Source organism: Monodon monoceros, unplaced genomic scaffold (assembly GCF_005190385.1).
Source record: "Monodon monoceros isolate NGI ecotype Baffin Bay Population unplaced genomic scaffold, NGI_Narwhal_1 Super_Scaffold_20, whole genome shotgun sequence".
Lineage (NCBI taxonomy): Eukaryota > Metazoa > Chordata > Mammalia > Artiodactyla > Monodontidae > Monodon > Monodon monoceros.
In genome coordinates, this window is record NW_021703777.1 from 18,492,965 (window position 1) to 18,509,376 (window position 16,412).

General features: G+C 34.5%; 1 protein-coding gene across 1 annotated transcript in view; it reads right to left on the reverse strand.

Annotated features, from left to right (window-relative positions):
* Positions 1-16,412, reverse strand: part of PPP3CA (protein phosphatase 3 catalytic subunit alpha) — a 300,315-nt gene that overhangs the window by 64,449 nt on the left and 219,454 nt on the right. The window contains exons 3-6 of the mRNA XM_029235318.1: positions 14,297-14,421; positions 5,981-6,092; positions 4,782-4,927; positions 1,759-1,898 (exon numbers count right to left, since the gene is read on the reverse strand). Of these exons, the coding sequence (XP_029091151.1) occupies positions 1,759-1,898; positions 4,782-4,927; positions 5,981-6,092; positions 14,297-14,421 (523 nt within the window). The remainder of the gene's footprint in view (positions 1-1,758; positions 1,899-4,781; positions 4,928-5,980; positions 6,093-14,296; positions 14,422-16,412) is intronic.

Sequence of the window (16,412 nt, forward strand, 5' to 3'; positions counted from 1 at the left end):
TGTTTTGTGAATATATAATATATGGCATATATATATATATACCTTATATATATGGTATATATAAGGACTTTACTTAGAATATATTTGAACAGCTGACTCAGAATACTAATAGAGGAATGTTATACTATGAATTAAAAAAGATTAATGCAATATGGCTTAATATCGAAATCAAGAGGTTTATATTTTATTTGATATTGTATTATTGAAGCACAACTCAGTGGTACCAAATAAGTAATTTAAACATTCCTGGTATAATTAGGGATTTGACACCAGATTTGAAAAGTTGAACACTTGGGTTTGATATATTTCAACAATACAACTTTTCACTAAAAGTTGGAATGTCTTTAATAAAAGACTACTCTCCAATTAACTAATTACTGAAAAGAAACCTTAGGCTTTTCAGAAATACTATACCATGACTATTAATTTTAGCCAAAATTTCCAAAACATAGAAATGAATTGTAAACTTTCTGATAAATAAGCTTGGGACAAACCTCTTTCTTAATATTTAAAACAAAAACCATTCTTTGAATGATGCTTTATAGTGTACAAGACTTTGTGTTCGCAAGCTTCAATTTCTCAATCACATTAACAGATAAAGAAAAGGAAACTTTTTCCCCCATAAGGGAAACAATGTATGGAACAAAATTTTCCACCAAAATGTTCCAGAATAAACTCTGATCAATGTTATGCAGAAGGATGATATCTGCTTACTCTAGAGATGAAAGATAGGTGGTTGGATGCATTTTACAGAGTTCTTCCAGCCTGGTCATTAGCTTGGCCGCCAGGGCAGGAATTGAGTGTAAACTTCAGTGAACATCAGGTATGATTTTTCAGTTTTTTTTAAAAAAAGACTATGTATTCTAGAACTTAAATTCTCAACTTCTCCATAATCTCTTTTGCACTTTCATTCTGGCCACTTTCACATCAAACTATATGTCTGATAAGGGAACCTAGTGCAACTGGGGGTAATAAAATGCAGTAGGCTAAAATTGAGGTAACTAAGACGTCAGGAAAATCATGAGGATATGCAAAAACCCAACTGCGGTGTTGATTTCTTCCTGAAGTGCTCTGAAATGTTATTGGGGGTGGTAATGTTTCCAAACCCCCATACATTTGCAAATAGAAACATTACTATAAAATTTTTGTCAACATGGCTTGTCAAAGTGCTAAGAATAAATTTACTACTGCACCTATATACTGGGCTGCTGCTAATTTTAATTTATTCAGGAAGTCCAATGAACTTAAGAAAATTTAAGAATAACTTGAAAATAATTTAATTGATCAATTTGACATTGCTTCTCTCATTTAAGTTATGAAAACTGGTAAAAATAATTTTAAGTGATGACATAATTGAATGAAGAAAAAAGAAAATCAAGGCTGGCACTGCATTTTTTCCCTACAGTTCCTGAAACAGAACGAATCTTCTACTAAACCCTACTACCTTCTTCAGCTGCTTTGTCATGCTGAAGCCACTTGCCGCTTTTATGCCTTTTCTATTCTTCATAGATATTATATCTATATGTCTATATAGATACATTCACTTATTTCTCTATCTACTTACTTATTTATATTTTTATTCTCCAAGGGCTAAGAACCCATTTGAACCAGGCTATCAAAGTGAACCTTTCATTTGTACTTGCTTCCTAGAAACGTTATACGCACATAATAACTAAATCAAATACATGGACTGATGAATAACAACAGTTAACGAATGTCACGTGCTCCAAGAGGCAAGCTGGAGCTCTCCGTCCTCACCTGTAGAAGTATGAACACCCCCTGACTGTGTTGTGAGTGAAATGTTCCTGAGTCTTCTCATTTCCAAAATCCTCCAGGGGGTCTGACCACAGGATATCACACATAGGTCCATAAGCGGGTGGTTCTTTGAATCGGTCTAACTAAGAAAAATAGAAGACAGAGAACAAAATACTAATCTTTGGAAAGTTGGAATTCAGAAATAGAAGAAACCAGCATTTTGCAGTACCCACGTTTGCTCCCCAGCCACAGCGCAGCGTGAACTGCCCCCTACCTCTCTCCTGACCTGTGCTCCTTCCTCCCCACTCTTCTACTCTTCACCTTTCTTAAACTTTCCTTCCTTCTTCCTCCTGACACTCATTTATTATCTGCCTTCAGCTCACCCTTTGCTTCCCTCTTGCCTCTTTAATTCCCACTCTTTACTCTGTTTCTTCTTTCTCCTGGTTTCCTCTCCGTCTTTCTCTCTTTTTTATTTTATCCAGCCTAGTGTTTTAATTATTACCAATTGATGTGACTCTAACTGTGTTTCATTTCTTGAGGAGAAGCTTTTGTTTTTTACCTTTGGGGAAATTTCTGTTACTGCCTCCATTAAACTCTGATTTAGAAATCAGGATGGGGAACGATTTACAGTGTTTATATTCAACAATATAATTTTGAGAACAGACGGCTTTCATTTTAAGAGTAGTTACTTGCTATATGACATTTTGGATATTCACTCATTAGGGGATATCTAAGTTTCTAATTAAAGTCCAAGATGATTGGAGTCATTTTACTGGGTACAAACCATCTTAACAATAAGTAGTAAAATGAACTCCAATTTAGCTGGTCATTCTTCAGCTCACAGTTCTAAGCTTTATAGTTTTGTTTTGTTTTGTTTTTTTAAGCTTTATAGTTTTACCTTAAGTCCTCATATGAAATCCATTTTCCAATTTTCCAGCTATAAATGTTTAGCAAAGTCATATTTCAATTTAACATGGTACATTTAGAAGCTATGAGCAATACAATAACTGGAAATGACACTTCACCAACAATTTTATAACACTGTCACCTTCTTATAGTTTATCCTGATTTGACTACAATTAAAGGATCTTGGGTGAAGTTAGCAGATATTATGGAGTCTCTTGAAAAAAAGCATAAAACAGCTTTGAAAACCCATTAAGAACCAATATTCTCCATTTTCAATACTTTAATATTTAAAAAAACCCCATAGGGACAGGTGAATATATAAGGCTGACAGCCTATCAAATTCTCTCTTTTTCTGAGACATAAAAGGCGATGTAAATAATGGTTTTGCTACACATCATTGTTTACTAATATCTAAAAAGAACGAAGCAATATTTCACTTTTTCAACACCCAATGAAAAACTTCAATAAGACAAGACCCTCTATATTTCAACCATTATACTATACGTAAAATATTTATTGCAAACTTAGACTTAAGATAATTTAAATAATTTATGCTTTTGGAACAATTCATACAAGAAAAATAATGCTTGTCCATAAAAATACAGAATTTCTTTCTGAGAAGCAAGAACTGATTATTCGGGATAGAACAGTAGAGGAGGGGAGACTTCCTGATTAATGTGAATTCCCAGCTAGAGCTTTGGTAAGGCAACCAGAATATAGAATTTATTCTGGAAAAGTTATAAAATGCATTCTGAAATTAATACCATCTACTGTGAAAATAAACAACTCTGAAGTTAATTAAAGTAAGTGTGGTGGAAACTCTAACTGGCATATGGTAAACGCAAACATAAAGATCACTTTATGGCTCAGTCCAAAGTGTAATGACAAATACAAAAATTGAACATAATATCTGAAACATGCCAGAAACAAAGTCCTAGGGATAGCAGAGCATATTTTAAAAATCTACATAATTGATGATAACAAGTTTAGTTACTGATTTCAGGAGTCCATCAGACTCTAGAAGAATAAAGTGGTTACATTCATGCAGAAAGTGAACCACTCTATACTTGAACTCCATGACTACACTTCAGTGTCCTATCTCTATAGAACTTGAAATATAGAGCAAATATCAATCCTCTGTGTGCTACAGAACACCAGAAGCAGACGTGTAATGGTGTCTTATAAAAAAGGACACAAACACACAGAGCAGGAAACAAAGGTTTATTTAATGTATTTTTGTTTAATTTTAAAAATAAAAACCATGAATCTCCTTTCTAACAGGAAAGTAAATACAATATTATTTTTACATTTGAAGACTTGGACCTTAATGATAGAGTATTCAGATAGAATTTAACTGTTTTACTTACTTAAATATAGTTTTTCTTTAAAAACCAATGAAATTTTAAAAGAATATTGAGCATAATCAAAGAAATAAAAGACTGTCTCTTCCACTACATAAAACTATCCTATACTACATTTTCTCATGAAAGAGATATTCCCACATTCAATCTAACTCATCTTTTTGCTGGCCAAAACAACAGTAAGATCTAATGTTAAATTAAGTAGAAAAATACCTCTTTAAAAAAATCAACTGCTTTTCACCTTGCCACTCAGTACAATCAATAAAATAGCATCATAGCCTTTGTTAGGTTGTTACTTTAAAATTTTAAGCCGTGAAAATTGTTAGATTTTTAAAAAATGCCAATATGGACACATTTTAAAGGTCAAGTTGTGATATTTTCCCAAGAGGAAAACAACATCTTTTAACTGTAATATACCACGAATATACAACGCATTGTTTGAAACAAGCGAAGGGGAAATGAAAAGGCATATGTATATATATATATACATATATATATGTATATATATATTTTAGTGATATTTAGTATTTCTAATGACACATCACATGGTAAAATGAAACTTGAGGTTTTTGAGATGAAAACTCTTCCAAGTATAAATATATGTTTCTTTCTAGATAAAAAAAAAAAAAGAGATTCATGACCAGTTTAAATCATTTTCATTCAGAAGTATCAAGTTAGTGATAAAGGCAGGGAAATAAATGCCTTGCATTTATTACTGAAAGACACCAAATGGTAGACTTGGAAAATAACAGAACTTACTTTTCTGATATCATCTAAGGTGTTAATCTCTGGAGACAAACCGCCGTGTACACATAGGAACTGTTGGTTCATCAGGGCAGCCAGGGGCAGGCAGTCAAAGGCATCCATGCAGGCATCATATACGCGTTCTGAATACTTTATTTTACCTTTAATATATGATTAAAAACCAACGACTTACTCTTATGATTTCACAGGTAGGATTTGGTTCATAAAAATAGGGTTTTTAAAAAAAATTTCTTGCCGGAATCATATCAGCATATAACTACACATGCAAAGTTCCAAATGTGATTAAAGAAGAATTTTTAAAGTTATATATTAATCTTTATATCTACTATTTTTTATTTTTGTTGTCCTTCCATATTTGACAGTTTTTAGTTACTTTTTGTGTAACAGAGGTGAGAACTTTTGTATACATATATCCCTGCTAGTTACCTGCAGATGTGTATTAAAAAAAAAAACAAAAACAAAAACACAGCAACTAGGAGACCAACAGAAGAGGACACAAAACTGGCTGATCCTCCTGAATGTTCTCGTAGAAAAGCAGATTGCAAGAAAGTTTCCAAAGTTGTTTCTAAATCACTGCACATTACTTTTCCTTTACTGACTTATATCTAATGTTTTGAGAGAAGTCTCTATGCTCCATTGAAATAGGACTAAATGACAAAGAGAAATTTAAACTTCCAAGGACAATGAGGAAAATTAAGAGAAGAGGAAAATGAAATTTATATGAAGTACTCCTCACTCTTAGTATTTATTTCTAAAGGAAGAAGTCGTCTTTAATTTTGTAAAATCCACTCAAGGCTGGTAAATCTACTGGGTCCAGAAAGAGAGGCTCAATGTGGAATCTGCCCTCCATTTGTTTTTACTGAGCGATTTGAGATTAAAGAGTAGGATTATCCTGAACAGCAGTATTCTGGCTATTAAAAAAAAAAAATTCATCACTTGTTGCTTAGGCTAAATCACATCAAATATTAATTTGAATTTTTATATCACTTTATAAAAAATTATAATTTAAAAAGAAATTCTAAATCTCTTAATTGACCATGCTCAGAAAGTAAAATGGAATGACATAATATAGTATCAGTTTTTGAATTTTTGACTTTTAAGCAAGGGATCATACTGTAATATGCTCTTTGTATGGATCAAAATCACTATTTAGCACATACGATGTTAAACGAAGAAGCCTGAAGTATACTTACATTCTTGTTTAAATGTGAAATACTCTGTTAGATGTCTACATTCATGATTTCCACGAAGTAAAAACAGTGTTTTGGGGTAAAGAATTTTCAAAGCCCACAAATACAGCACACACTGAGAAAAAAAAAAAAAAGAATAATATAAAAATAAATATTTTCCATTATACTTAACACATACCTTGGCTGACATATCAGGAAGACATGAACCAAATGCACTACTGTGACCAAAAGTCCCCAAAAGGCTAAGTCTTTTTTATGGAAGATATTGAAAATCAAACAGAAAACATTACTTTGGTACAGAGCCAAGGTTCATCTATACTAAAGTATAAACATTGCACTGGAGATCTAGACACCACACGAAAACAATGGACTGCATAGAGTTTATTGGGAAAAGCCCGAATGAAAATATACTAAAAAGGAAAATATACTTGTGTCAAAGTATGAGAAGAAATGTGATAGACAATTAATAAATAAAATAAAGTCACTTCTCTTTATAAAGGTAATTATTTTGTACAAATTAGGTAAAAGAAATGGGAGAATTAGAGAGGCACCACAAAATTTAGAAGCAAACATTGACAAGCTCAGGCTGACTTGGATTGTAACTATTTTCTTTTTTTTTTTTTAATTAATTTATTTATTTTATATATTTTTATTTTTGGCTGCTTTGGGTCTTCAATGCTGCGTGGGCTTTCTCTAGTTGCGACAAGTGGGGGCTACTCTTCGTTGTGGTGCACGTGCTTCTCATTGCAGTGGCTTCTCTTGTTGCGGAGCACGGGCTCTAGGTGCGTGGGCTCAGTAGTTGTGACACACGGGCTTAGTTGCTCCGCGGCATGTGGGATCTTTCCGGACCATGGCTCGAACCCGTATCCCCTGCATTAGCAGGCGGATTCTTAACCACTGCGCCAGCAGGAAAGTCCCTGTATCTATTTTCCATTATGCTCTCTCCTTCACTACTCTTCTCTCCCATTATCTTGTCTCTCATTTCAGTGCCTTTGGTATTTAAAGCCTTGAGCTTTTTGTTTTATACATAATTGTAAATAAACTGAAGGCCAGGGAATCTCACTACATATGCTGCTGATAGCTAGGGGAAACATTTCATATACCTTAAAACTCTCAAATTAATTACTTGGGTATTACAGTTTGCATAAAAATGAGGGCCAAGTATAAATTCACCAGGCTTGGAATCAACCGACACCGAAACAGTCTTCCTGGAGTGTGAATTAACTCAAGTTACTCAAGTATTAACTCAAGTATTAACATCCAATGTTAATACTCAAGTATTAACTCAAGTATTAACATCAATTTCATTATCCTCACATAGCATTCATTAAAAATCCACAGGGAAGAGAAGAGCACACTGAAAACAAGTATGCTTTTTTATCCTCATGAACTTTATTCTGAAAGTTAAGATGTTAGAGAACCAGAAAAATATTGAGACAAAAGGCTGATTCTGGTTACTGAAATCTAAAACCCAAACTGAAACAATATTTACATTTTAATAATGAGTTTTCCAACATATAGTAGGAATGCCGGATAATCTCCACAGGGAAAAGCTACTGGCAACTCATTTGTGGTGCTACCTGTGAACAATAATCATCTCTGTCAGCTCATGTGATAATTTAGTAAATGAGTGGAAATAAATGTTTGAATATATAGTCCAAGTTTTAAAGAAAATACTAATTATCAGAAAAAATATGTATTACTGAGTTGTTCAAGCAAGATACTGCCCCTCACTGTAATTATGATTGAACAAAAAATAATTAGCTGATATCAAATTTTACATATATATGTTACGTTAGTTAATTTTATAATTACCATTTTCTGCTTATAGTTATTACCTAAAGTTAATGGGAAAGATGATAGTACTATTTCTGAGAAGTTGACCAACTGGCCTGTATTGAAGGATTATGATCTGTTGATACGTGTACGTGGCTCAATGAGTCTCTGATTGCTATGTATCAGGTTTAGAGGTGCACTTACAATGTTCTAGTAAAAGGAGTGTGTATTATCCAGCTTGTCTCACATTTCAGAGATGACATTTATACACTGTTATTAATGTCAATGAGAGAACTATTCTCAATTTAAAATTTATAAGATTTTAGCATATGTATGTTTTGTTTATATATTATATTATAAATAATTTAAAATCATAAATTTAAAATATAAATTAAATTATAAATTATATAAAAACATTTTTCCAAATAGGTTGTTAACATTGGATGTTTGATTTGGAATAGGAATGGGATGGGTATGAGAAGTCTTTTAAAAATTATATTGTATTTAATGTGTTGTATTTAATGCATACATTGGGGGAGAGAATATGTATTTTGGCTACTCTGTAGTTACTTTTTTTAAAGGTTTTCTTTGTTTCTTGTTTTCACTAATGTATAACTTATATCCAGTGAAATGTATCTATCTTAAAGGTACTGGTCAATGAATTTTTGCATATGTATATTCCCATGAAACCGCTGCCCAGATTCAGTTACATTTCAGCACCCAGATGGCTCCCTTGTGCCCCCTCCCAAATCAATGTCCTTTGGAAAATGTTACCACAATTCTGAACTCTTTAGATTAGTTTTGCCTGTAACAATTTATTTTAAAGCAAAGCTATAATCTCTCCAACAAAAATCTAAAATGCAATTTTTTAACCCCACTCAAATACTACTAGAGGAATCACATTCTAGGGCCCATATTTTCTTTTTATGCCATCTGTTAAAGATCCTGTCTTGACATTAGCACATGGCTTTATCACCTCTAGTCTTGGTTACTATAGCTCTTTCATAACTGAAACCTCAAAGGTTCTGTGGTATCCTTATCATACCTATTTACCTTTTAAATGATTCAGTACACATTTCATGTCCCTTATTATGTAATGGATGTAAAGCACCCTGCATGTAGCAGGAGTTTAGGAAACATGAGCCTCTTTCCTGTAAATGAGAAGGAAGGCAGTCAGAAAGGAGGGGGAAGTAGAGAGAGATTGGGGGAGAGAGAGAAAGAGAGAAAGAGAGAGAGAGAGAGAGAGATGACAGAGAAAAAGGAAGGGAGGGAGGAGGAAAGAAAAGTAAAAAGAAGACTAGAGAAAAGAAAACTCAATTTCCAAATTCTTGGCTCGAGTATCCTAAAAATAAGAATCCGCTTTCCACATTTTATTTCCCTCTCCCCTGTGGCAAGAATAAAATATCTTCCCAAACACTGAATAAAACCACAAATGCAGCCAATATGGAAGAAGTGGCATGGTAAATGACAGGGCAAGGGTGGACTGGAGAGTGGAGCCCCGCGAGCTTCACCCTCAACATCTGGTGGGAGAGCACTGCCAAGCACAACACTGTCCTGCTGGTAACTATTTTGCCATCTAAAGTTCTAACATTCTGGAGAGCTAAAGATCTTGAACAAAATTATAACCTGATATTCTTTTAAAAAAGAAAAGTCTCGTGTAAAAAAGTTATCCCGTTTAATGAACAATGAAAGAAAAATTAGTTAAATAATTGGTTATTTTTGTCCATGGGGTATCAGATGGCTAATGTGAATAAAATTTTCCCTGGATTAATTGGTTAAAGTAGAAATAGAGAGGCAAGTCCCATTGGCTTTTTTGCAGGGTGAGATGTAAGTTAATTGCACTAATCACTTTCAACTGGACCTCGACTATCTTTCCAGTCATACTCTAAATAATTAAACAGATATTTACAATCTAAAATTAGTTTGGTTTAGTCAATATGAAAGATCGAGCATCCTGTATCTTTTTCTTAATTTTTTATGGCAGACATAGTTTTCTCTTATTTAGCTTCCCCAATGAAGCAGCACTAAGGATATAATTTTCTTCATTAGTTTAATTGGCTCATTGATAATAGCAGTGCAGTTCTTTACTTGGTAATTTATGCCTCTTAATGATGTGTATTCTTAAAAACCTGTACAGGGGAGTAAAGAAGGATGTAAAAGAGGAAGCAAGAAGTAAAAAACACATATATACCGCTTCAGATATATATCAAGCAGCTCCCTAAAATAACTATACATGCTGCGAAACATTCTAATCAAAAGTGCTGTCTCTCAGTCACAGGACAGTAAAGTGAGGGATATGCATTGGCTGGGAAAAGATCCAAACTCCTGAAAAAATGTCAAATGCTCCTCCTTTAAGACATCATTTGCCTGGTCTGACAAGCACACAGAGAAGCAGCGGTGGGAGCTAACAATGCACTATAAGGACGACTGGCTGCAGGGAGACAGCCAGACAATTTCTTCCTCCTGTCTGTGGCATCACTCTGTCACCTAACATTGCTTGCTGTACCCTTTGCTTGTTATTCTCATGCAGAAGCATGGAACATTGCCTGACGTGCTGTGGTTCGTTCTAGTCTATGAGCTTACAGCTAATAAACACAACTACTCTTCCTGCTTAAAGGTGTTTGAGGCCTGGGCTGAGATCTAGTCGTTGGTGCAGGGGCACAGCTCTCTAAGCTCAAGGCAATGTCTTGCAGGGCAGAATGGCTAGAAAGGGAGCCCGAGGAAGTGAATAGAAGAAACAGTTGTGTGTGCCTTTGTTTGCAATTCTGAGTTTTTCCCTGCATTCTCAGAGAAACAGACACGAAACTATCAGTATATATGTACACATAGCCTTGATCAAAGAGATTAGGTAGCATAATGCCATCATGAGAAAGAGGATGGTATTTGGTGTGAGGCAAATCATTATCCCAGGCAAAATTATCTCTCTCATCACTATTCAGAAGGTTGTTTGTTTCATTTGGGCTAACTTTGTGGGGAACGATTTCTAATCTTGGCGAAAGAAGATGGGGGGAAAGGCGGGGAGGGAGTGTATAAAATGAACTCCATGTACTGCCCAGAGCACACTACCCAGTGCCTGTAAATACTACCCAGCTGAGACTATATGAAATCTGAATCTACTCTTCAAAGCTGATTTCATAAAAATTAAACTTAACTGCTTCTCTTTGCCCAGAGTATAGCCAAAGGAGGAGACCTGCAGTGGAACTCTCAATTATTGAGATGAATCAGGAAGCCTGTTAGGATAGTACACGCTGGAAAACTGAGCTCTCATTTTAGAATCTATCTTAAACCAACAGGATACTCAAAGAGAATATTTTATATTTAATGCTTTGCCCTTCAGATTATGTTATATACAAAGTTATTATATATATTATATTACACATTATGTAATGTGTAATATAATATATATATTATGTACAAAGAGTGTGTATCAGTGCCTGCATCACTGATGTGCGCATTTTTTGTGGTTCGTTTAGTGAGTATATATGGCCAAGGCATGGGATGTAGTGGAAAGAGCACAGACTTTTCATCCCAGCACTGCCATTTACTATGTGTGTGACTCTCTCTGAGCCTTGGTTTCTGCATGCTGAAAAGAAAGACATTTACATGTTCCTTGAAGAGCTGTGAGGAATAAATGAGATCATTTATACTAGGCAAACAATACCATTTCCAGCTTGCAAACAATGTCAGCTTCCTTAATCCACAATACGAAGCCTCACAGTATCTCCAGTAAGTATATTTTATATAAATATTAGTTCTATTTTAAATAGGCTGATATTACTGAGCCATTCTCAAACCCCTCAAAGGTCACGGTCTAATCAAAATGGATCATTTTTACTTCTGAGGCCATCACACTTTTGTCATTTCTTTGCGTATGTGGTTAAGTCCCCGGGGCTATACTCCCAGACTTCTAGAGTCGAATTAAAGAGCTGTTTTTGAAGATGGGGACTCTGATATATGCATCTCAGAACTTTTAAATGTCCTATGATACATACACTCGATATTTCACCAACATTTGGTTTCAGACTTTGATTCTTTGCTTGAATTGCAGAAGGTACATATTACATAAACTACCACAACTTTCATAGTTCAAAAATCTAGATTAATTGTAGACTAAAATAAAAATCTACTGAGGAACCAGTGATTACTGCTTCGCAACTTCTTTAAGGAACCAGTTCTAAAAAGCTCTAATTAGAGAGAGTTTGGGAAGTTTCAAAAGGTTTGAGACCAGAGATTCAGAAGCCTGAACTCTTCTCGTAAAGAAATCAAAGGTAAATAGACTGGTAAGATTAAGAAAATATAATCATTCCCAACAGGAGAGTCTTTGCCATTCTTTGCTTAGAAGGTGGGCTTCAAGAAAAGTAGAACACCAATTTCATTTATCCTCAGAACCTTCCATAGGAGCATATAAATATTAAATGAATAAGATAAATTTAAGTTACTAAAATCATTTTTAAAAATATTTCCTTAGTTTCCACATGACCCTAATTTAAAGGAAGTAGCAGAAACTCTTTATCTCCCATTACTGTTTTCTGTTTATAGCAGTCTTTCTCAAATCTGGCTACACACGGAAATCATATACTGCAAGGTAAACCAATTCTGGCCCACGGGAAGTAACAGTGCCACTTATGGGAAACATCCTTAAATGAGAGGACATACCCTTTTCTTCCTTCTTTTCCTTCTAGCTGCATGTAATGTGGGAATATGAGGGATGAAGCTGGTGTAGCAGTCTTGGGTCATGAGGTTGACTTTGTAACGAGGCCACGCACATCAGATCAATAAGGCAGAGGCCCTGGGCCCTGGCACCAGGCGGGGTCACACCAGCCATGGTCCGCCCATCTATCAGCTTTTACTAGAGAGAGAAAGAAACTTCTATCCTGTTCAAACCACCATTATGTTTGTGTTTCTTTTTTCCCTTTACTCTTGGCAGATACTAGCCCTAATGTGATACAAAGGTCTTCCAAAATTTGTACTCAGTCACACTTCTCTGCCATGTTGGTCAAGTTAACCCATGAATGAGGTTTATGAGGTTTGCTCATTTCTTCCTCTGTACTTTTCTCACTTCAGTTTCCCTCCTAGTTAAATCTTACTTGTGTTTTGTTTCTAACCCCAGCCATATATGCCCTCGATATTCTCCCAAACATCTATATTCCAATGGTAATTATTTTCTGTACCTTTTTTATCCCAAGATTTTAATAATCAGTTCAAATAATAATTGAATCCTGGAACCATCTGTTCTAGGCTTCTTATTCTATAAAGCTTTTTACAGTTATATTTTCCTACACAGATTAGGTTTCTAGAGAGCAAGGATGTATATTCCTTTAAATTCTCCTAATTACAGTGCATATACATGGAAGAAATACCTAAATGTACTCCTCTTTTTGGACTTATATACAAACACCACCCCTCCCTCCCTTACCACCATGAATGATTAAGAAATATGTGATCTTTAAATGAGATCCTTAAATGTGATTAATATATTGGTGGGCCATATATATATACATATATGCATAGTCAATGATGGGAGGTGAATTGAATAACCCCCCCTCCAAAAGTTAGTATAATAGTTTAAAAACAAAAGCCATTTAGGAGTGACATGTTTTTCAACATTAAATATTCCTATAATAAATGAAATATTATGATGAAAATTTAAAAACCTAGAATCTCTTTAATAAATGATTGTTATGAATGTATGACATTGGTGTGAGACTTCAATAAATTTGATTTCTCTCTTTAATTAAGAATAACTGTTTTCCTTTTTAACACATTATTTCCAAGAGCACATATAATGTCAGCTACTATAGCATGAGCTCTGATTCTTTAAAACTTATTCTTATTTCAAACTATTTCTTTTAATAAATATTTAATGAGTCATTTCTATGTATGAAACACCATGTTAAGCACCAGAAAGAGAAAACATCTGAATGAAACAAGAGCCTTTTCTTTATTCTGAACGTAACTTCTACTTACCTGAAGCAGATGCAGTTGGGAGGCTGAGGAAGAACCTCTACTCAAAGGTTATCTGTTTTGTTTTAACTAATGATTTTGACAAATTACCCTATTAGATGACAGGTGCCAAAAAAGACAAAATATAGCAGCTGTCAGTGTACTCATACAGACTCATACACACAAATGCAGACACATGCACTTGACTATCAATTTACAAAAATAACTTATTGTCTCATAATTATGAGACATAACCAGGCAAACACATTCCTGCTTATTTAATCAAATTTGATTCATTGTCTCAACAGGAGATAGAATTATCTAATGTCAAATATCATGCAAGTTTTGCAAAGTTGCAAATCTATAAAAAGTACGAAAGGCAAAATCTTACTATGAGCCATTTCCTTGGCATTTCTATGCAATAAAAAGCATATAAGAATCAACGGAAAATAGGATATGGAATTTCCCACACATTTATGTGTATTAAAGTTCATTGTTAAAGACTAGGGATTTCCTTAAGGCAATACATATACCACTTTATTTTGCTAAGATATTGTTGATCCATTACTGAGCAGCTAAGAAGAAATGATGCAGACTTACTTCGATACTGAAGTACCCTCTGTCTACATAGTCCCCTAAGAAGAGGTAGCGAGTGTTGGCAGGAGATCCGCCCACTTCAAAGAGCTTCATCAAGTCAAAGAATTGTCCATGGATGTCCCCGCAAACTGAAAGAAACAAAGAAAATTCATCTGATGGTTACATTTTGTTAAGACTCTGAATTAGACAGTAAAATTACAAAATCTTAGAACCAGAAGGAATTTAGAGGTCATCTTTGCCAAAACGTTCTTTTGCAAAACAGGAAAGTGAGACAGAAATTCCAAACTTAATTGGTGGCAGACCTGGCTTTTGCATCCAGTTCTACCAATTCACAGATTAACTGGAAAAATAAAGATAATAATAACAATAATGGCTATTATTGTTGTACATTTAACAATTCTGCACCAAACACTCTGCTAAGAGATTTCTACACATTTTATAGTCATGGGATAGGATTTCTTTTTGCAGATTAGTCAGAGAGGTTCAGAAATTTGACAATCTATATACTGAGTCTAAATATGTATCTACTACATGTTATTGACTCCTGAAGAAAAGGAAATGTTGATACCCGTTATAAAAACTGTATTTCACTGACTCTAAAATGCCATCAATTGTAAAACACATCATTATTTTATGTACCGCTGAGAAAGGAAAAAAACTCCAATTTAATTTAAGTTTATATTATAAAAGATCATTTTTGTAAGATGTATGCTGGAATCAAATGTCAAATTTTTTTTTTAAATTGTGAAATGAAAAAAATCCTGTAAAACTTTATAATTAATGACTGGTAATTTGACATTTCTTAACTTTCTCACCTTCTCTTTTAAACCAAAATTCTTCAAAAAGCTATGCAGTCTCTCTTTTTAAAACCCCTTATTCAGTACTTACTATTTCATTTACTACTTTCAAAGCCCTAAAAAAATAAGTATTATCTCCATTATGGTTATGTGGCTAGGCGAGATCACTGTTAAAAATGAATGATACGGGCTTCCCTGGTGGCGCAGTGGTTGAGAGTCCGCCTGCCGATGCAGGGGACACGGGTTCGTGCCCCGGTCCGGGAAGATCCCACATGCCGCAGAGCGGCTGGGCCCGTGAGCCATGGCCGCTGAGCCTGAGCTCCGCAACGGGAGAGGCCACAACAGTGAGAGGCCTGCGTACCGCAAAAAAAAAAAAAAAAAAAAAAAAAAAAAGAATGATACAACTGAACTGAACAAAAAAAAGAACGATACCGAGTTTCAATTCAGATTTGTCTAATTCAAAGATTTTGCTGTCAACCATCATGTTATATCTTTGACATTTATATGGTTTATACATGTGTATATATTTACTACCTTAAGACAATTTTATGCTTGAATGCTGAACGTGATGTGGCTGTTTCTTTAATGCTAAGAGGTTCATAGAATAAATGTTATCAGTGAATAGGAAATCAAGAGGCCAAAGGATGCTATCTTAACACATTCTTATGCTGTAATCACAAGCAAGGTGAAATGTTTTAAACCTCGTTCCTTTATCTGATGAAAGCTGATAGAAAGAAAAATGAGTCAAAGGAGTTCATTGATGAAAAAACTATAAAACAATGGGTGAATAAAAATGTCCTATAAATCCCCATTCTTACCATCAAGGAACAGCTAGTAAGGACCCAGAGTTCTATAAGCCTGAAACAGGTACATGTGGACTCTATTTTAGAATACCTGCACTCAAAAATCTTAGAACCTATCAAAACAGATGTAAATTACAAGGAGCTATAACTGCTAAGGCATTCTTTCTGCAAATTCCAATCCCATAGCTTCTTCCCTCTCATGAGCAAGAGATACACAGAACAAATACCAGAAACATTCTTCCACTTTTGAAATAATATCATACTAGAAAATTGTTTATAAATAATCGTTTTTATTCTTACAGTTGAGTACTTTGCAAACGGGTCCTTATCCTGGCCTAATGAGGAATTTGGTTTGTGAGAGACATGTCATATACTGTATTTTAACCAAAGGGAAAGAAATAAAGAGCAACAAGCGTCGTGGTTCAAACACTGCCGGGTACAGATGCCAGTACCCACTTTGGGGAGACTTGCATGCTGCATTTAGAGCTGTGAAAACTGATGTTAATAATAATACAACTA